At 40.2% G+C, this 21,639-nt stretch overlaps 1 protein-coding gene across 3 annotated transcripts in view; it reads left to right on the forward strand.

Annotated features, from left to right (window-relative positions):
• Fam169a (family with sequence similarity 169 member A) overlaps positions 1–21,639 on the forward strand; it is a 79,453-nt gene that overhangs the window by 38,825 nt on the left and 18,989 nt on the right. For all 3 annotated transcript variants that reach the window (XM_045133618.1, XM_045133617.1, XM_045133619.1), the window contains exon 6: positions 7,698–7,877. In XM_045133618.1, the coding sequence (XP_044989553.1) occupies positions 7,698–7,877 (180 nt within the window). The remainder of the gene's footprint in view (positions 1–7,697; positions 7,878–21,639) is intronic.

Raw genomic sequence — 21,639 nt, forward strand, 5'->3', positions numbered from 1 at the left:
CATGGAACAAACTCTATAGCCTTGGCTGGCTCAAAATCAAGGTAGTCTTCCTGCCTCAGTCTCCTAAGGACTAGGATTGCAGGACTAGAATGAGCCACCATGCCTGGCTGCCTGGCACATTAATGAGAAACTTGATTAATTACCAAGAGGAAAATGTGCTTTAATATATTTAGAGACTATCAATAGCCTCACAATGGTTGTTTCTCCAAAGTGTGGGTTTCTAACCCTAAAGCCTAACCCTACGTTGTCCATGAAAGCCTGGAACAGCTTCACACTTGCCCCTTGGTCAGGTCCATGAAGCCCCAGGAGCAGGAAGGTTATCACCTCCTTACCTGTCTGCTTGTATGCTGTGCCTGCTTAGTGCCTAGTAACAAAGCCTGCCTTCTCTGTGCCTTGGCCACAAGACTTACAGCTGAGAACACACATTATTTTATTTCTTTTTTTCTGTTATCCATTAAATTCCAGACTTAGCTTTTCTGGTCAAATTCAGTCTAAGCTCATGCCAAATTCAGTTCTAATTTGAAGAACAATATGATTTATAATAATTAGTACAAAATTAGTACATATCTGTGATGAGAGTTAATGCTTATAGCTGGTAAAAAGCTCATTTCCTCCAAAGAATAAAAATTTGTGGGCTGGAGAGATGGCTTAGTGGTTAAGGTGCTTGCCTGCAAAGTCCAAGGACACATGTTCTACTCTTCAGGTCCCATATAAGCCAGATAGATGCACAGTGATGAAAGTGCACAAGGTTGCACATGCACACAAAGGGGCTTATGCATCTAGAGTTCGATTGTGGTGTCTGGAGGCCCTGGGTTGTCAATTCTGTCCTCTCCCCCCTCCCCTACATAAAAATTGAGATTTACAGAATTTTTCAAAAGGACTTTACATATACTTACATATACTTGCCAGCTTTTTAAAGTTTTTAAGGTTTATTTGCAAGCAGAGAGAAACAGGGAGAATAGAAACAGACATAATTAGAATGAATGTTCCAGGGTCTCCAGCTTCTGTAAACTAAGTCCAGATGCATGTGCAACTTTGTGGATCTGGCTTTATGTGGGTACTGGGGGAGTGCACCTGGGTCGTTAGGCCTTGCAGGCAAGCACCTCAACTGCTGAGCCATCTCTCCAGCCTGAGTTACAGGGTTTGTTTGTTTTTTTTTTTCAAGATAGGGTCTCTCTCGAGCCCAGACTGACCTGGAGTTCACTATGTAGTCTCAGGGTGGCCTCAAACTCACGGTGATCCTCCTACCTCCGTCTCCCAAGTGCTGGAATTAAAGGCGTGTGACATCATGCCTGGCTCTGATTTATAGTTTCAAATGTTAAGTATTCCGAGTCTCCCTTGTTATGCTGTTTACTCTTGTATACATTTGAAATCAAACCTGTGACTTATATAACTTTAGAAAGCGTGATTAAACTTGGTGAAAAGAATGTTTAACAGCAGCTGAATGTTGCTCTGCACAAGAGCCATCATGGTGTTTGTAGATATTTTGATGGCTGGAGTTTAGGTGTGGTTTCAGTTGCTTTATGATTAATTTTGTGCAAGATAGTTCCTATGTAAGAAGTTTTTTGTTTCTCATACAGGCTCTAGAGGTTTCCTACCTGAAACAAACTCTCAGACATTTGGAACATGCGTTTATACATTTTTATTAAGGGCTGGCCTTCTGTGTTAAGAGGCATAGTGTTTCCTTTTCGTATGTTTGATGACAATATGACTGTAGGTGTGTAGTGGTCTTTATTTGATGTCTTGGGGGCTTGCCTCTCTAGAACCTGGCTTCCAGTTTTGCCCTTGTGGTTAACTTCTGCTAGGTGATGCTTTAGGTACCACCCTCACTATTTACTTCAGCTCTCTCCTCCTTAAACTGTGTCTCTCTACTAGGTAATACTGGGATTATGTATGCTTATACCTAACCATTGATTTTAGGGGAATGCTTTTTACTTTTCTTCAAAGGAAACCCAGACATAAAATATTTTGGAAAATGTCCAAAAGAAACACTAAAACATTCTCTCAGGGCTAGGGAGATGGATCATCACTTAAAGCCACTTGCTTGTAAAACTTGCCAGCACAGGTTCAATTCCACAGCACTCACGTAAAGTTAGATGAAAAGTAGTATGTGTATCTGTGATGCTAGTGTGACAGACAGTAGTGGGAGATGGAGTTGGGGGAATCTGAAGGTCATGGACCAGCTAAGTCATTCATTTGCAGCAAGCAGTAAGAGATCCTCTCTCAAAGCAGGTAGAGCACAGATACCCTGTATGTTCTCTGACCTCTATGTGTAGGCTGTGTCATGTATACCCCCACACACAAATTAAAATTAAGAAAAGCCAGGCATGGTGGCACACACCTTTAATCCCAGCACTTGGGAGGCAGAGGTAGGAAGATCACTGTGAGTTTGAAGCCACCCTGAGATTACATAGTGAATTCCCGATCAGCCTGAACTAGAGTGAAAACGTACCTTGAAAAACAAGAACCAAAAAATTAAAATTCAACTTAGGGTTTTTTAAAACAGTTTTAATATACTTGTCCCTCTCTCCTTGTCTCTTCCTCCTTCAACTCAAACATGTGAGGGTAAAATATATATTAGTAGTGATAAGGTCAAAATGTTTATTTGAGGGTAAGTGAAAGTTTCAAAGCCATTATTTATGATTTTTATTAAATGACAAATTATTTCATAAGGATTTTTTAAGAGAATGCAAGACACACACACACACACACACACACACAGAGAGAGAGAGAGAGAGAGAGAGAGAGAGAGAGAGAGAGAGAGAATTGGTGCACCAGGGCCTTAGCTATTACAATTGAACTCCAGACACTTGTGCCACCTAGTGGGCATGTGCAACCTTGCGCTTGCCTCACCTTTTTTTAAAAATGCATTTTATTTATTTGCAAGCACAGAGAAAGAGAGAAGAGGGACAGACAGAGAGAATGGGCACGACAGGGCCTCCAGCCACTGCAAACGAACTCCAGACGCATGTGCCCCCTTGTGCATCTGGCTAATGTGGGTCCTAGGAATTGAGCCTTGTACTGAGGTCCTTAGGCTTCACAGGCAAGTGCTTAACCACTAAGCCATTTCTCCAGCCCTTGCCTCACCTTTTGTGTGTCTGGCTTATGTGGGATCTGGGGAGTGGAACATGGGTCCTTAGGCAAGCACCTTAACCACGAAGCCATCTCTCCAGCACTGATAGGGATTTTAGTGAAGACATTAAAAATGCTTTGAAATTCAAAAGGAGACTTTGTTTTTGAGGTCAAATTCTGTTGTAATACAATGAAATTCAAGAAACTATATGTATTATATTTGCCTAAGATAAAGAGATTAAGGGATTTATAGTTTGTTTATTTGGGTTGGGCAGTTTTGTTATAAGGATATTTGTGGTTTTTCTGCATGATGATTGTACAAATTTATTCCTGTAAGGCATAGTCCCTTTCCCTGTACTGAGGTCCTGAGGATCAAACTTAAGGCCTTGCAAATGGCTGAGCATGTGCCCTTCCACAGATCTGTGTATCAGCCTTTTGTAGCCTTTTACTTTCAAAAAATGACCTAAACATACTAAATGCTTCAAACTAGTCTTTCAAATAGAGGAATTTGCTAATAATGTCTATTTTGTAATTGAAAGGCTTCAGGAAATAATTGCTTGAGATTTCTGAGTTGATATTATTACTTTGTTGGTGAAATCGGTCTCACTTGATTATTAGTTCTTTAACCAGTATAATTGATCCTTTCACCAAAATTTTTTTGTGAGAGAATGTGAGAATAAGATTGAATGTATTTTTATTTTTTGGTTTTTGGAGGTAGGGTCTCACTGTAGCTCAGGTTGACCTGGAATTCACTCTGTATCTTAGCGTGGCTTCAAACTCTTGGCGATCTTCCTACCTCTGCCTCCCAGTGCTGGGATTAAAGGCATGCATTACCACGGCCAACTCTGAATGCGTGTTTACTATTTTCAAGCCATAGATAATTCTCCTGTTGTCTTCTTTAGTTGTGAGGGTGCATTTACACCTGCATTTACCTTTCTGCTTTTCCCTTTGCCTTCCCTTTTCTACATTCTTCCCTTCTCTTCCTTTCCCTTCCCCTCCCCTCCACTTCTCACCTGCCAAGTGTAGTTCCAGCTTTGTAAGTTACAATTTTAAATTTGTATAAGTCATCTATTTACAAAGGAAGACTACCTTTGGGGCAATTGGGAATTTAATTTAGAATTAAGTAGAAACAGTAAAAATTAAAATAGTACTTAAAAATGAGAAGAGTTAAGTTACTTTCTGAGAATAAAGCCATTTCTTTTCTTAATTGTTTTTCATTTTTTGTGTTTGGTGGTGTGTGCCGTATGTAGGCCAGAGTAGAACATGAGGTCGGTCCTCCATATTGTTTTCTTGTGATGGAGTTTCTCATTGAACTTGAGCTCCCATCAGCAGAGCTCCAGTTATTTTCCTGTCTCCACCTTCCTTAGCACTTAGGTTATAGATAGGTATGTGGGGACTGAGCTCTAGGTCCTCATGCTTGTGTGCCAAGAGTGCTTACCAGCTGGACCATCTCCACAGCACCAATCGAGGCCATTTCTTAAGTTTACAAAGCTTACGTCTTTGGGCTGGAGAGATGCTCAGCACTTAAGATGCTTGCTTGCAAAGCTTGATGACCCAGGTTCAATTCCCCAATGCCTAGTTTGTTTGCAGTGGCAGGAGGCTCTCATGTACCCATTCTCTCTCTGCCTTTATTTGTTTCTGTCAAATAAATTTTTAAAAATTAAAGAAAAACCTACATCTTTATTCAATCCATTCATTCAGAAGATTCAGAAAAAAAAATTAGTGTATCTTTCCTTTAAACTTTTTTTTTTTTTTTTTTTTTTTTGAGGTAGGATCTCACTCTAGCCCAGGCTGACCTGGAATTTACTCTGTATTCTAAGGGTGACCTCAACTCATGGCGATCCTTCTCCCTCTGCCTTCAGAATGCTGGGATTAAAGGTGTGCACCACCACGCCCAGCTCTCCCAGGGCCCCTCTTTTTTTTTTTTTTTTTTTTTTGAGGTAGGGTCTCACTCTAGCTCAGGCTGACCTGGAATTCACTATGTACTGTCAGGGTGGCCTCAAACTCATGCCAATCCTACCTCTGCCTCCCGAGTGCTGGGATTAAAGGTGTGCGCCACCATGCCCAGCTTTCCAGGACCCTTCTTTTTGGTTTCTTCCCCTATACTCCTATTGAGGGCTATATCTTTTATTTATTTATTTGATAGAGAAAGAGGGAGGAGAAAGAGAGAGAGAGAGAATGGGTGCACCAGTGTTGCGCCCCTCCCGCCAGCAGGAAGAACAACAACAACAGGATTCTTCTCAAGCACACTTTATTGGGAGCTCCAGACTGAAAGAGAGAAGGACCCTGACCCTACAGAGCCCCAAGCTTATATACTAGTGGTCAGATGATTGTGCAGTGTCGTCTGATTGGCTTAAGTCTCATCAGCTGACTATGCATCACCCAATCGGGATAGGTGAGCAGCCATGTTAGGATAACATCATGTGCTCATGCACAGACAATTAGGATACAAAAGCAGTAAACAAGCTGACACAGCAAAGCCTGATAAAGCCAGCATGGCTTCCCACAGTAGCTGACACAGCAAAGCCTGATAAAGCCAGCATGGCTTCCCACACACCAGGGCCTCCAGCCACTGCAAACAAACTCCAGATGCATGTGCCACTTTGTGCATCTGGCTTTACTTGGGTACTGGGGAATAGAACCTGGGTCCTTTGGCTTTGTAGGCAAGCACTTTAACTGGTAAGCCATTTCTCTAGCCTCTTTTCATTTTTTAAATTATTTATTTATTTATTTATTGAGGTAGGATCTAACTCTAGCTTGGGCTGACCTAGAACTCACTCTGTATCCTTAGCTTGGCCTTGAACTCACAACGATCCTCCTATGTCAAATAGTCCCGAGTGCTGGGACTAAAGTCATGTTCTACTACAGCCTCCATCTTTTTTGCATTCACATGCTATAGGATAACATTGTACTGCTAAAAAACTAAGTATTTTTATTAATTTATTATTTAATTTATTTACTTGAGTCAGAGAGGGAGAGGAAGAGAGAGAGAGAATGGGAGCACCAGGGCCTCTAGCCACTACACACGAACTCCAGATGATGCACCTCCTTGTGCATCTGGCTTATGTGGGACCTGGAAAATCGAACCTGGATCCTTAGGCTTCACAGACAAGCACCTTAACTGCTAAGCCATCTCTCTTCAGTCCCCTTTAAATATTTTTTTAAAATATTTGTATTTGTTTACTATGAATGAGAGAGAGAGAGAGTATATGAGTGAGTGTGCCATAGCTTCCAGCCACTGCAAACAAACTCCACACACATGCGCACCACCATGTGCATCTGACTTACGTGGGTACTGGGGAATCAAATCTGGGTCCTTAGGCTTTGCAGGCCAGCACCTTAATTACTAAGGCATCTCTCCAACCCCTCCCCATTCCCACCCATTGGCTTTTTAAAGGGTAATGGACTGCTATTTAGGAAACCAGGTACTTTGTGCCTAGAGATGTCAGGATTGAGAGTTTAGCTGAGACTGTAGAAAGCCTGGTGAGAAGTGATATTGCTTGGGCAAGGGGGATAGAGCCATAGCTAGTGTTAATGTTACTGCTGCAGGATTTCTAATGGATTGGGCATGCATAGTTATGAAGGACAAGAGCTAAGGTTGAGTTCTAGGCTTTTTTGCTCTGAGTGACTGGGCAAATGGTGAGGTTTACCAAGAAATTGGTAAACTTGGGGATAGCAGTTTTTGCATTTTCATTAATTCTGGTTTTAAATGGTTTATTGACAACATCACATATTTTGTTATATTTACATTTAAACAACTTTAAAAACTATAGTCACATCCCATATAAATCACTCATTTCAAGTAAGTCATACTAAAGTACAACCATATAATTTTTATCTCTTCAAAACAAGAGAACACATGTGCCTGCTCACAATAAAGTGTAACCTGTGCACTCTTATCAGTCACTCCCTCTCAGACTTCTAGCCTTTTAGTAGCCACTAATCTAATGGAATTATATAATAAAACTTGTTATGTCTGTATTTTTTGCATAACTTTTTGTTTGTGTATTTGTTTGTTTTGAGGTAGGATTTCCCTGTAACCCAAGTTGACCTGGAATTCACTATGTAGGCTGGCCTCGAACTCACAGTGATTCTCCTACCTCTGCCTCCCAAGTGCTAGGATTAAAGGCATGTGTTACCACATTCAGCATGTATAGCATTCCTTAAGTGTCATCTATATTGCACCATTTATCAACATTTCATTCCTCTCTTTATGACCAAATGATTTTCCTTTGTATTGTGTGTTAGTCAGACTTACTTGTGACCAAATACCTGAGCAAAACCATCTGAATGGATAAGGATATATTTTGTCTTAAGGTTTTCATCATGGAGAGAGAGGAAGAAGGTTAAGGTTATATCTTTTGACAGTGGTATTGTAGTATGTATATAGTGAAGCATATACTTTATAAAATGGTAATGAGCTGCTTGTGCTGAATTACTATTGGCAAAATATATAGCTGCCTTCCATTATAATATGTGTTAAGGGCTGGAAAGCTCTTTCTATTATAGATTTATACATTTTTAACATTCTTCTTATTACAGTAGAAAAACTAAATGTTTTTATAAACTGTTAACTCATGTTGATTAAATGTAGTTACTTTTTAGGATTTCTGTTCTTGTTACAGGAAGCTTATGTACCTCATTTCTTACCCAAAGTTACCAACTCCCAGTTCTTGATACAATGTTTATAAGAAAGAAGCACAAAGGCAGAGACTTTGGACTTCATATGCTGGAGGACTTTGTGGATTCCTTTACAGAAGATGCCCTGGGCTTGCGATTTCCACTGTCTTCTCTCATGTACACAGGTGAGTGGCCCACACTGACACTTTTTTTCCCCCAAGGTAAGGTCTTACTGTAACCCCTGGCTGACCTGGAATTCACCATGTAATCTCAGGGTGGCCTCAAACTCAGTAATCCTCCTACCTCTGCCTCTGAGTGCTGGGATTAAAGGTGTGAATCACCATGCCTGGCTTCACCACCCCCCAAGGTAGAGTCTCTCCCTAGCCCAGGCTGACCTGGAATCACTCTGTACTCTCAGGCTGGTCTCGAACTCACAGTGATCCTCCTACTTTAGCCTCCTGAGTGTTGGGATTAAAGGTGTGCACCACCATGCTAGGTTCACACTGGAACATTTTAGACTTGCCTCACTGTCATTTCTTTTTCTTTTTTTTTTTTTCTCTCACTGTCATTTCTAACTTACTTTTGCAAGATATTTGTAGATGTCTACATTCCAGTTTGGAATTTTTGTCTTCCTAAGGTTTAATTTTATAAATGTAACACATATATGGCTTTTGGGGGTGGATTAGCCTTTTAAGAAAACTAAGAAACCCTGTTGGAAATTCAGTGCTTATTGTGTGTTGTTGTAATTGTTCAAAAACAATTATCATTATTATTTTTTTTTCAAGGTAGGGTCTCACTGTAGCTCAGGATGACCTGGAATTCACTCTGTAGTCTCAGGGGGGCCTTGAACTCACAGCATTCCTCCTACCTCAGCCTCCCAAGTGCTGGGATTAAAGGTGTGCATCACCACACCTGGCTCACAAATTTTTTTTTTTTTTTTTTTTTTTTTTTTTTTTTGTAGGTAGGGTCTCTAATCCACGCTGGCCTGGAATTCACTGAGTAGCCTCAGCCTGGCCTCGAGCTCACATCAATCTTCCTACTTCTACTTCCCAAGTGCTGGGATTAAAAACATGAGCCAGGCTGGGGAAATGGCTTACCAGTTAAGGCATTTGCCTGTGAAGCCTAAGGACCCAGGTTCAATTCCCCAGTCCCCATGTAAGCCAGATGCACAAGGTGGCACATGTGTTTGGAGGTTGTTTGTAGTGGCTGGAGGCCCTGGCATGCCCATTCTTTCTTTCTATTTGCCTCCTTTCTCTATCTTGCTAATAAATTAAATAATAAATAAAATACTGGAAAAAAAGCATGCACCACCATGACTGGTTTATTCAGATATTTTAGAAATATTCATTTATTTATTTGCATGGAGAGAAAAAGATAAAGACAAGGCTTTACATGGGTACTCAGGCTGTCAGGCTTTACAAGCAACTGTCTTTAACAGCTGAACTATCTCTCCATCTCCAGCTTTAGCAAAAAAATTTTTTTCTTGGGGGGGGGTTCCTGAGATAGTGTCTTGCTAGCCCAGGCTGACTTGGAATTTACTATGTAGTGTCAAGGGGGCCTTGAACTCACAGTGATCCTCCTACCTCTGCCTCCCAAGTGCTGGGATTAAAGGTGTGCACCACGATGCCTAGCTCTAGCCAAAATTTTTTGAAACACTTTTTTCTATGCAGTATAGGCTAGCCCTGAATTAAATGTATAGTTCAGGCTAGCTTCTGATTCTCCTACCTCAGCCTCCCAAGTCCCATTGAGATTATAGATATGTGCCACTGTGCCCAGCTTCAGTGTTTTTTAATATATTCTCTTCTGTGCAGCTCTAATTACTAACTCCAGAACATCATAAGAGAAACCTTGTGTCAGTTAGCATCATTCTCCAGTCCCATCTTTCTCTGTATTCTGCAGACAACTACTAAACTGCTTTCTGTTCCTGTGAATTTTCTCACTTTGGACATTTCATATAAATGGGATAATTTGGCATATGACCTTTTGTATCTCTATCTTCCTTTTAGCATAAGGTTTTCCTCTTGGCTCCATGTTGTGTTACGAATTCGTACTTCATGTCTTTCTGTGGCTGAAGATTATTCCACTGTACATCTAGATAGATTATACTTTATTCCAGAATGTTCACAGTTTTTACATCATTATAAACAGTATATGAAGATTGTAGTTTTTTGACATACTTACCAATATTTATTACTTTGTTTTATTTTTGGTTTTTCAAGGTAGGGTCTCACTTTGGCCCAGGCCGACCTGGAATTCACTATGGAGTCTCAGGGTGGCCTCGAACTCACGGCAATCCTCCTACCTCTGCCTCTTGAGTACTGGAATTAAAGGCGTGTGAATTAAAGCCAGGCCACCATGCCTGGCTATGTTACTTTGTTTTTATGTGGGCAAGTGGGTACATGCTTGTGTATGCATGTATGTATGGAGGCCAGGTGTGGGCCTTAAGTGCCTTCTGAAATTGTTATCCACTTTATTTCATGAAAAAGGGCCTCTCACTGAATCTGGAGCTCACTGATTGAGTTAGACTAGGTATCAAGCTCCTGGTTCTATCTCACTAGCACTGGGATTATAGGTGTGAGCCACTACAACTGTCTTTTTAAAAAATATATTTTATTTATTTATTAGAGAGTGTGTATATGTGTATGTGTGTGTGCATGCATGCCAGAGCCTCCAGCCACTGCAATAAACTCCAGACACATGTGCCCCCTTAGCACATGGCTTATGTGGGTCCTGGGGAGTTGAACTGGGATCCATTGGCTTTGCAGGCAAATGCCTTAACCACTAAGCCATCTCTCCAGCCCCTATATCTGGCTTTTTACATGACTACTGGAGATCCCAAATCAGGTCCTTGGTCTGTGTGTCAGTCACTTTACCAACTGAACTGTCTGCAGATTCTGTTCATGTGGTTTTAATTGTAGCTAGACTTGGCAGATAAGAGATGGTGTCTTATAGTTTATTTATTTATTTATTTATTAGAGGCAGGGTCTTACTGTAGTCCAGGATGATCTGGAACTCACTCTTAGCTCAAGGCCTTGAACTCTCAGTGGTCCTCCTACCTCAGCCTTCCCAGAGATGGAGTTAAGGTGTGTGTCATCACACCTAGCTTATTGTAGTTTTTATTGACCATCATTTCATGTACTTATTGGCCATTTGTGTATCATCTTTGGAGAAAGAGCTATTCAGATCCTTGAATATTTTATTTTGGGTTATTTATCTGTGATAACTTCCCTCCCTTTCTCTCTTTTCGTTCTTTCTTTTTTGAGCTAGGTTTTCATTCTCTTACCCAGATTGGTTTCAAGCTCATAGGCTCAATTGATTTGATTGTCCTACCTCAGTTGCTGAGTAATTGAAACTATAGACATTAACCACCATACCTGACTGTATGCTAGATTTTTTAAGTTAGTGACAATAAACATTTTCAGGCATACAGAAAAGCATAAAGAGTCGGGCAGCAACCATACATGATACATTCATAAAAAATGGACCATTGCCAATATAGTAAAGCCTTCTATGGACTCCTGCCTGAATAACTCCTCAACTTGGCATTTGCTTTCCCCATGTTTAATATGCATGTATGAATCCTCAGATAATATATAGCATTGTTTTATGTATTTAGCAAATTTATGTAAATGCATACTCTAAATTCTTTTGCAGTTGGTTTTCTTTATGATTCTGTTACTCATTCAAGTGGGTTTATGTATCTCTATTCATTTTCAATGCTGTTTAATATGCTATTATAAGAATCCACCACTTGGTAATGTTTTTGAAACCATCAGTGTTGCTTTTGAATATGCATAAAACCCCATACAAATACTTTTTTAAAATAAAGTGAAGTAATCTTTAATCTGGGAAGATAATTTATTTGAAAATTTACAGAGTAAGCTAGGCGTGGTGGTGCACGCCTTTAATCCCATCACTCTGAAGGCAGAGGTAGGAGGATCACGCTGGGTTCGAGGCCACCATGAGACTACATAGTGAATTCCAGGTCAGCCTGGACTAGAGTGGAACCCTACCTTGAAAAACAAAAACAAAACAAACAAAGTATAATTTACTGCTGATTTCATTCTAATATCAGTTGTTTATTTCTACTGAAAAAATATTTCATTCCTCCCTACCTTTATTATTAAAACAATATTTTCTCTCCAGCCCCATTCATGTTAGTAAAATGGGGATTATGCATTCTTAGGTAATTCTGAAGTGGATTACTTCAATTACTGTTTGAGTCATTTAATAGATAGTCTTTTGTAGGGTTCTAGTGATGGGTAAATTGAATACCAAATGAATTGTATATTAGTTTTATGCATATTATATCTTTGCATAAAGTCTTGATAGGCATAGTTAGTATAATACTTTCCAGGTCCATCCATTTTTCTGAAAATTTCATAACTTCATTTTTCTTTACCGCTGAGTAGAACTCCATTGTATAAATGTACCACATCTTCATTATCCACTCATCTGTTGAGGGACATCTAGGCTAGTTCCATTTCCCAGCTATTATAAATTGAGCAGCAATAAACATGGTTGAGCATGTACTTCTAAGGAAATGAGATGAGTCCTTTGGATATATGCCCAGGAGTGCTATAGCTGGGTCATATGGTAGATCAATCTCTAGCTGCTTTAGGAACCTCCACACTGTTTTCCACAATGGCTGGACCAGATTGCATTCCCACCAGCAGTGCAGAAGGGTTCCTTTTTTTCCACATCCCCGCCAACATTTATGATCATTTGTTTTCATGATGGTGGCCAATCTGACAGGAGTGAGATGGAATCTCAATGTAGTTTTAATCTGCATTTCCCTGATGACTAGTGACATAGAACATTTTTTTAGGTGCTTATTAGGCATAGGATTTTTTTCAGGTAGAGTATGGATTTTGTTTGTTTGTTTGTTTGTTTTGTTTTGTTTTTTTCAAGGTAGGGTCTCACTCTAGCCTAGTCTGACCTGGAATTCACTATGGAGTCTCAGGCTGGCCTTGAACTCACGGTGATCCTCCTACCTCTGCCTCCCAAGTGCTGGGATTAAAGGCATGCACCACCACGCCCGGCTTGAGTATGGATTTTTTTTTTTTTTTTTGCTTCAATTTAGATGCAAGACTCCCTGACAGGGCTGGAAAGATGGCTCAGCAGTTAAGTCACTTACTTGCAAAGCCAAACAACCTGGATTCAAATACCCAGTACCCACATAAAGGCAGATATACATATATCTGGAGTTTGTTTACAGTGGCTGTATGCCCTAGTGTACCCATTATCTCTGTGTCTGCAAATAAATAAATAAAAATATTTTTAAAATTTTCCTAACAGTGTTTTATTGGTATCACATATGATTTTGTGAATAAGGCAACAGGAATGGTGATTCATTGAGCAGTATTCTTTTTGTTTTTGTTTTTGTTTGGAATCTCAACGTAGTTTTAATCTGCATTTCCCTGATGACTAGGGATGTAGAACATTTTCTTTAGATGTTTATATGCCATCTGTATTTCTTCTTTTCAGAGCTCTATTTAGTTCCATAGCCCATTTTTAATTGGGTTGTTTGATTTCTTGTTATTTAACTTTTTTTTAATTTTTATTAACATTTTCCATGATTATAAAAAAATATCCCATGGTAATTCCCTCCCTCCCCCCCGACACTTTCCCCTTTGAAATTCCATTCTCCATCATATTACCTCCCCATCTCAATCATTGTACTTACATATATACAATATCAACCTATTAAGTACCCTCCTCCCTTCCTTTCTCTTCCCTTTATGTCTCCTTTTTAACTTACTGGCCTCATGAGCAGTATTCTTTTGCTTAGGATTGTTTTGACTTTTCTATTGTTGTGAAGAATGATACTAGGATTTTGATTGGGGTTACATTGAATTTGTAGATTGTTTTTGTGAGGATGACCATTTTCATAATATTAATTCTTTCAGTCCATGAAAATGGTTTTTTGTTTTTTTTTCCATCTTCTGGTGTCTTCAGTTTCTTTCTTCAATGTTTTAAAGTTTTCCTTGTAGAGGTCTTTCACTCCCTTAGTTGGGTTTATTCTTAACAATGTTGTATCAACTGTACTTTCTCATTGTTGAGACAGAATACCTAACCAGAGCAGCTTAAGAAAAGAAAGGGGTTTGTTTTGATTTATAGTTCTGGAAGAAAGTTTTATTATGGTAGGGAAAGCATGGCAGGAGCAGACAGCCAGGCATCACATCTTGTCATCAGCAGAGAGAAAGTAAGTGTAGCGCATGCCAAGCAAGGTTGGAGTATGAAACTCAAGACTCTCCCTTCCCTGTATAATGATGTACTTCCCCCAGAAGGCTCTACCTTCCAAGGGCTCCACAACCTTCCCAAACAGCACTAACAGTTGGAGATTAACACAAGAGGCTATGGGGGACATTTTATATCCACACTCTCTTATATTCTGTCCTTGGTCCCCACAGAGTCAAGGCTATCTCATGATGCAAAATGCACTCCATTCTACTTTAACGGTCCCCATAGTTTTTACCAGTCCCAGACTATTCAAAAGAGTCTCAAGGGGTTGGAGAGATGGCTTAGCAGTTAAGTGCTTGCCTGTGAAGCCTAAGGACCCCGGTCGAGGCTCAATTCCCCAGGGCCCACGTTAGCCAGATGCACAAGGGGCTGCATGCATGTGGAGTTTGCTTGCAGTGATTGGAAGCCCTGGCGCACCCATTCTCTCTCTCGCTCTCTGCCTCTCTCTCTCTCTCTCTCTAATAAATAAAAACAAACAAACAAACTAAAAAAAAAGTCTCAAGGAGTCTGTGAGCCCTGTAAAGTCAAAACACAAGTTACATACTTTCAACATATAATGATATAAAGTAAAATTCTTGTCCCAAAAAGGAGGAATGGGGGAAAGCAAGGAAAAATTAGATAAACCAAAGAGAAACTAGCAGGAAAAATATCAAATCCTCCTAATGGTTCCACAACCTCCCTAAACAATGCCAACAGCTGGAGATTAAGCACTGAAAAGTGTGAGGGTTGGGGGGACGGGTATTTTACATTCAAAAAGTTCTTTGCAGCTGGTCGTGGTGGCGCACGCCTTTAATCCCAGCATTCAGGAGGCAGAGGTAGGAGGATCGCTGTGAGTTCGAGGCCACCTGAGACTACATAGTGAATTCCAGGTCAGCCTGGGCTAGAGTGAGAACTTACCTCGAAAAACCAAAAAAAAAAAAAAAGTTCTTTGCATGAGGCTGCTGTGACTAGGATAGTTCTGGTTTCTTTCTTTGTGTATTTGTCATTGGTATATAAGAAAGCTGCAGAATTTTGTATGTCCATTTTGTGTCCTGCTACTTTGCTGAAAAATACCAGCTCTAGGGATTCCAGTAGAGTCTTTTGGCTCCCTTATATATTGAATTATATCATCTGCAAATAAGAATACTTTGATTTTATTCTCTCCTATTTATATCTCTTTTATTTCCTTCTCATCTTACTGTTCTAGCTAAGACTTCAAGTACTATGTTGAATAGGACTGGAGAGTGTGAGCACTTATCTTGTACCTGGTCTTAGTAACAATGCTACAAGTTTTTTTTTCCATTTAGCGTAACATTGGCTACATGTTTGCTGTGTAGAGCCTTTGCTATGCTGAGATATGTTCCTTCCATCCCTAGCCTCTCCAGGACTTTTATCATGAAGGTATGTTGAATTTTGTCAAAGGTCTTTTCTGTATCAGTTGAGATGATTCTGTGATTTCTGTCCTTGAGTCCATTTATATGATGAATTACATTTATTGACTTTAGTATATTGAACTATCCTTGCATCTGTGGAATGAAGCCCACTTGTTGATGGTGTGAGATCTTCCTTATGTGTTCTTGAAAAGTTACGGTTTTTGAGTTAGAACTCGGAAGAGTAGATAGGCTTAGGAATATCTATAAGGAGCTTCTCTGTAACTCTATTATCTAAGTGAAGAGTTTCTAAAATATGAAAATAATGTAAAGAATATAGGCTTTTTAAGTTAAGTTTACTCTTTTAACTGATGGATTAAAAACAAAAACCTGGGCTGGAGAGATGGCTTAGCAGTTCAGGTGCTTGTCTGTGAAGCCTTAAAGACCCATCTTCAACTCTCCAGGTCCCACATATGCCAGATGCACAAGGTGATGCAAGCGCAGAAGGTCACACATGCTCACAAGGTGGTGTATGTGTTTGGAGGCCCTGATACGCCAGTTCATTTTCCCTCCCTCTCCCTGGGGGGGGGGGGGAGGGAAATCACAGGCTGGAGAGATGGCTTAGCGGTTAAGTGCTTGCCTGTGAAGCCTAAGGACTCTGGTTCAAGGCTCGATTCCCCAGGACCCATGTTAGCCAGATGCACAGATGTCTGGAATTCATTTGCAGTGGCTGGAGGCCCTGGCATGCCCATCTTCTCTATCTATCTATCTGCCTCTTTCCCTCTCTTTGTCTGTCTCTCTCAAATAAACAAATTAATAAAAATAACAACTTTTTTTTTAAAAAAATCACACACACACACAAAAAACACTAATTTTATACAGGTGTTGTGGCGCATACCTTTAATCTCAGTATTGAGAGGCAAAGGTAGGAGTATTGTTGTAAGTTCTAGGCCAGCCTAGGTCTATAGAGTGAGTTGTAGGTCATCCTGGACTTAAGTAAAACCATACCTTGCAAAAACAAAACAAAATAAAATAAAAAATTCAAGACTTGTTAAGGACATTGTGATGTTTCGATATATGTATACATTGTGTAGCAGGCTAAATATGTTTATCTCCTCAAACATACATTACTTTTTTATGGTGAAACCATTCAAAATCCTTCCTTTAGGAGATACTAAGCACACAATCAGAGTCTGTGTCACTATGTGCAATAGCACACCAAAAGTTCATATTTCTTTCTGACCATAAGTTGGCACACATTGACCAGGATCTCCCCTTCACTGTCTTCCATGTGCTTTCCCCAGTTCTTGGTAATCACCACTCTACTCTTTAATTGGCTAAGAACAACTTTGTTGTACTGCAATATAAGTGAGGTCATTTGGCCCTTGTCTGTCGTTATGTGCTTGGCTTATTTCACTTAGCATTATGGTTTCCAGTTCATCTATGTTCTCACAAATGATAGTATTTCTTTCTTTTGAATGTTATTTTGCATATATGCCACACTTATATTCATTTATTAATTGATAGAACCTTAAGTTGTTTTCATGTCCTGGCTGTTGAGAATAGTGCTACAGTCCAGTTGGAACTACAGATGTCTCTTCAAAACATACATTTTATTTCCTCTGGATATACACCAAGTAGTGAGGTTGCTGGATCACGTGGAAATTCTGTTTTTAAGGTTTCATGGAGCCCTCATACTCTTTTTCATAATGACTGTATCAATTTATATTCCCACTAGCCACTTGCAAAAGTTCCCTTTTGCCTGCCCCCTTGTTGGAATTTGTTATTTTTTGTTTTTTTTTTAATGTTTTATTAATTGAGAGAGAGAGAGAGGCAGATATATGTATGGAGACAGAGAGAGAGAGAATGGGCATTCCAGGGCCTCCAGACAATGCAACCAAGCTTCAGGTGCATATGCCGCCTTTTGCATCTGGCTAATATTGGTACTGAGGAATTGAACCTGGGTCCTTTAGGCTTTGCAGGCAAGTGCCTTAACCACTAAGCCATCTCTCCAGCCCTCTTTTGTTGTTTGATTATAACCATTCTTAAAAAAAACATTTAAAATATTTTATTTATTTATTAGAGGGAGAGAGAGAGAGAAGAGACAGAGAAAGAATGGATGCACCAAGTACTCTAGTCTCTGCAAACACACTCCAGGTGCATGTACCACTTTGTGCATCTTGCTTATGTGGGAACTGGGGAATTGAACCTTGATCCTTAGGCTTTGAAGGCAAGTGCCTTAACTGCTAAGCCATCTCTCCAGCCCCATAATTGTAACCATCCTTAGTGGCATAAGGTGATAAATTAGTGTGGTTCTGATTTGGATTTCCCTAATGACAAAGGATGTTGTGCATCATTTCATACTTGTGTGTCTTCTTTTAAGAAATGACTGCTTAAGTCTATGGTTGTTTGAATGTAAAATGTCCCCAGTGACCTCAGATGTTTATGCTTTAGCTTCCTATCTGGTCCCAAGTTGGTGAAGCCTTAGGGAGGTGGAGCCTTGCTAGAGGAGGTGTGTCACTGTGGGCTGATGTTTAGGTCCAGCCTGCTGCATGTTAAGGTCTAGCTCAGTCTTACTGCTCCCCCTGCTGCTGGTTTATGAAGATTTGAGCCAGTTGCTTTTCTCTGCCATGATTGAGTTTCCCCTCAAAACTGGAAGCCTGACCCTTTCTCCAAAGGTGCTTCTGGTTGGGTGTTTTTCTCCCCAGCATTGAGAAAGTAACTGCTATGTGATCTGTCATCCGTTTTAGAATCAGATTGTTTGGGCTGGAGAGATTGCTCAGTGGTTAAAGTTGTTTACAAATCCTTGGCTGGAGAGATGGCTTAGTGGTTAAGCGCTTGTCTGAGAAGCCTAAGGACCCCGGTTCGAGGCTCAATTCCCCAGGACCCACATTAGCCAGATGCACAAGGGGGCGCATGCGTCTGGAAATTCATTTGCAGTGGCTGGAGGCCCTGGCGCGCCCATTCTCTGTCTCTCTCTATCTGCCTCTTTCTCTCTCTGTCACTCTCAAATAAATAAATAAAAAATATTAAAAAAAAAATCCTGTCAGCCTGGGTTTGATTACATAGTATGGTTCTCATGCAGCTGGAGTTCATTTGCAGCAGCTGGAGGCCCTAGCCTGTGCATGCACGCACACACACACATTCACTCATTCTCCTTCCTTTTCTCCAAAATAAATATTTTTTAAAAAATCAGATTATTTGTATTTTTTATTGAGTTTTTCAAGTTCTTTATGTATTATTTATACATATTAACCTCAGGTCAGATGTACAAATTGCAAGTATTTTCTCCTGTGCTGTAGGTTGTCCCTTCTCTGATTATTCTTTCCTTTGCTGTGTACAAGCATTTTAGTTTGATGCACTCCTGTTTCTCTATATTGGTTTATGTTCTTCTTAAAAATATCTTATTTATTTATTTACTTATTTGAGAGATGGGGGAGAGACAGAAAGAGAGCGAGAGAGAGAATGGGTGCATCAGGGCCTCCAGCCACTGCAGACAAACTCCAGATATGCACCACTAGTGCATTTGACGTATGTGGGTTCTGAGGAATTGAACCTGGGTCCTTTGGCTTTGCAGGCAAGTACCTTAACCACCAAGCTGTCTCTGAGATCTTGTTTGTGTTTTCTATGCTTTACCTGGGGTTTTATCCAAAAATAATCTTCACCAGTTTATATCTTGAAGTATTTCCTCTGTTTTCTTCTTCTAATGGTTTCTTCTCCTCCTCCCTTCTCTTTTTCTTCCTTTTAAAAAAATTTTTTTTTTTTTTTTTTGAGGTGAAGTCTAGCTGTGTAGCTCAGGCTGACCTGGAATTCACTATGTAGTCTCAGGCTGGCCTCAAACTGATGGCAATCTTACCTCTGAAAGGCATGTGCCACCATGCCTGGCTTAGTTTCATTTTTGTGTGCCTTTTTAATACATATTTATATATGTGTGCATTGTGTCTCTGCATGGAGGCCAGAAGTCAACCTTTAACTTATGTATACTAATTTTGTATCCTGCTGAATTTTTTTATTCTAGTAGTTTTTTGTGGAGTCTTGAGGGCTTTATATAAGGTCATGTCATCTGTAAACAGCCAAGTTTGACTTCCTCTTTCTTTCTCTTACTTGATTGCTCTGGCTAGCACTTCAAGTACTTTGTTGAATAGAACCTGGTTATCCTTGTTCCAAATAGCAGAAATATCATAGTTTGTTTTCAGACTTTGTGCCTTCTCCATCAATTTCTGACTGCTTTAGAAGCAAGTGTCTTTAAACCATCAAAATGTCTTCCTAGCCACTGTGACTGTCTTGGAAGAGCACAATGTTTATAACATTTGACAGTAGATGTCCATTCAGTTGTTTCCTTCAACTTGGTTTATTAGTAGTTTATTGGTTGTGCTGTGTCTAGTAGTTTTTTGATGAACTTTGCTTGTTTTCAACATGTTTGTATACTTTTAGAGTAAAAATACTGTTTTACATGGAAATTTAAAAATAAGCCAGGTGTGGTGGTGTGAACACTTTTAATCTCAGCATTGAGAGGAAGAGATAGGAGGATTTTTGAGTCTGAGGACCCTGCCTTAAAAACAAAAGTACTTTTTTATTCTATAAGTAGGTAATGAGTGTCATGGATGGATAAGGGTTTTTTTTTTAAGTTTTATTTTAGGTAGGGTCTCACTGTAGTCCAGGGTAACCTGAAATTCACTATGTAGTCTCAGGCTGGCCTCGAACTCTTGGCAATCCCCCTACTTCTGCTTCCCAAGTGCTGGGATTAAAGACATATACCACCGTTTCCAGCAATATTTTCTATTGATTTTAGAGAGAGATAAGTGGAGAGAGAGGGAGAATATGAAAATGGGCACTCAAGAGCCTCTGCCACTGCAGATAACTCCAGGCGCATGTGCCATTTTGTGCACTTGGCTTTTTATGGGCCTGAGGAATTGAACCCAGGCTTACAGGCTTTGCAATCAATTGCCTTTAACCACTTAGCCATCTCTCCATACTGATGGATAAGTTTTTAATCTCAGGCTAGATAGCATAGACAATTTGCTAACTGTGGGATATTTATTGGTTTATACAGTATTATAGCCTCTATACCCAGGGACATGGAATAAAGTGAAAGTTCTTTTTAACTTAGCTACTGTATAATTTTGCATGTTAAACTGCTTTTGGCCCGAAAGAGTCCCTGATGTTTTACTAATAAGGAAAAAAGAAAACCTTGTAAATGCTTGAGGCTATATTTAACCCTCCAAAATGGGTGTCTGAATATTCCAAAATCTGAACTTTTCCAAGTTGTAACAAGGGGAAATTTTGATACCATTAACTTTTTTGTTGTTTGGTTGTTATGTAGGGTCTCACTCTAGCCCAGGCTGATCTGGAACTTGCTATGTAGTGTCAGGGTGGCCTCAAACTCACAGTGATCCTCCTAATGCTGCATGGACATTGACTGACCACAGGCTTTTCTGTCCCTGTGGAGTTGGGATTTGCCACCTGAAAGCACTCAGATGTGTCTGTCGAATGGGGAACTGATGAAATTCCAAAGTTTAGGGGTATGTGGGGAGGCTTTACTGTGCATGCACACTCGGTCATGAACTCAGTTCCCTCTCCAGATAGTGCGTGTGTGAGGCTGGAGGTGCCAGGCTTATGATCATGGTTTGGTCTTTGTGTTGACTGCTAGCTCCACCTAGAGTTGGCTCATTAGAACAAAAATTATTCCAATTAGCCAGAAAACTTCAAGCTCAGTGTCAGAAACTGAGATAAAAACAAAATATTAGAACAGAACATTCTCCTGGCATTCATATCCACAGTTTGGAAATAAAAGATTTTGCTAACTAGCTGGGCGTGGTGGCGCACGCTTTTAATTCCAGCACTCGGGAGGCAGAGGTAGGAGGATCGCCATGAGTTTGAGGCCATCCTGAGAATGCAGAGTGAATTCCAGGTCAGCCTGGGCTAGAGTGAGACCCTACCTCGAAAAACAAAACAAAAACAAAAAAAAAAGATTTTGCTAACTAAAGAAAAAAAGAGGCCGGGCGTGGTGGTGTACGCCTTTAATCCCAGCACTCAGGAAGCAGAGATTGGAGGATTGCTGAGTTCAAGGCCACCCTGAGACTACATAGTTAATTCCAGTCAGTCTGGACCAGAGTAAGACTCTATTTCAAACCTTCCCCCCCCCCACAAAAAAAAGGAAAAAAAAGAAAAGAAAAATAGCCAGGTGTGGTGATGCACTCCTTTAGTCCTAGCACTCAGGAGGTAGAGGTAGGAGTATCACTGTGAGTTCAAGGCCACCCTGAAACTACATAGTGGATTCCAGGTCAGCCTGGGCTAGAGTTAAGATCTACCTCAACTCCTCCCCCCCCCCAAAAAAAAGAAAGATTATGCTAAC

Source organism: Jaculus jaculus, chromosome 14, assembly GCF_020740685.1.
Source record: "Jaculus jaculus isolate mJacJac1 chromosome 14, mJacJac1.mat.Y.cur, whole genome shotgun sequence".
In the NCBI taxonomy this organism is placed as follows: Eukaryota; Metazoa; Chordata; class Mammalia; order Rodentia; family Dipodidae; genus Jaculus; species Jaculus jaculus.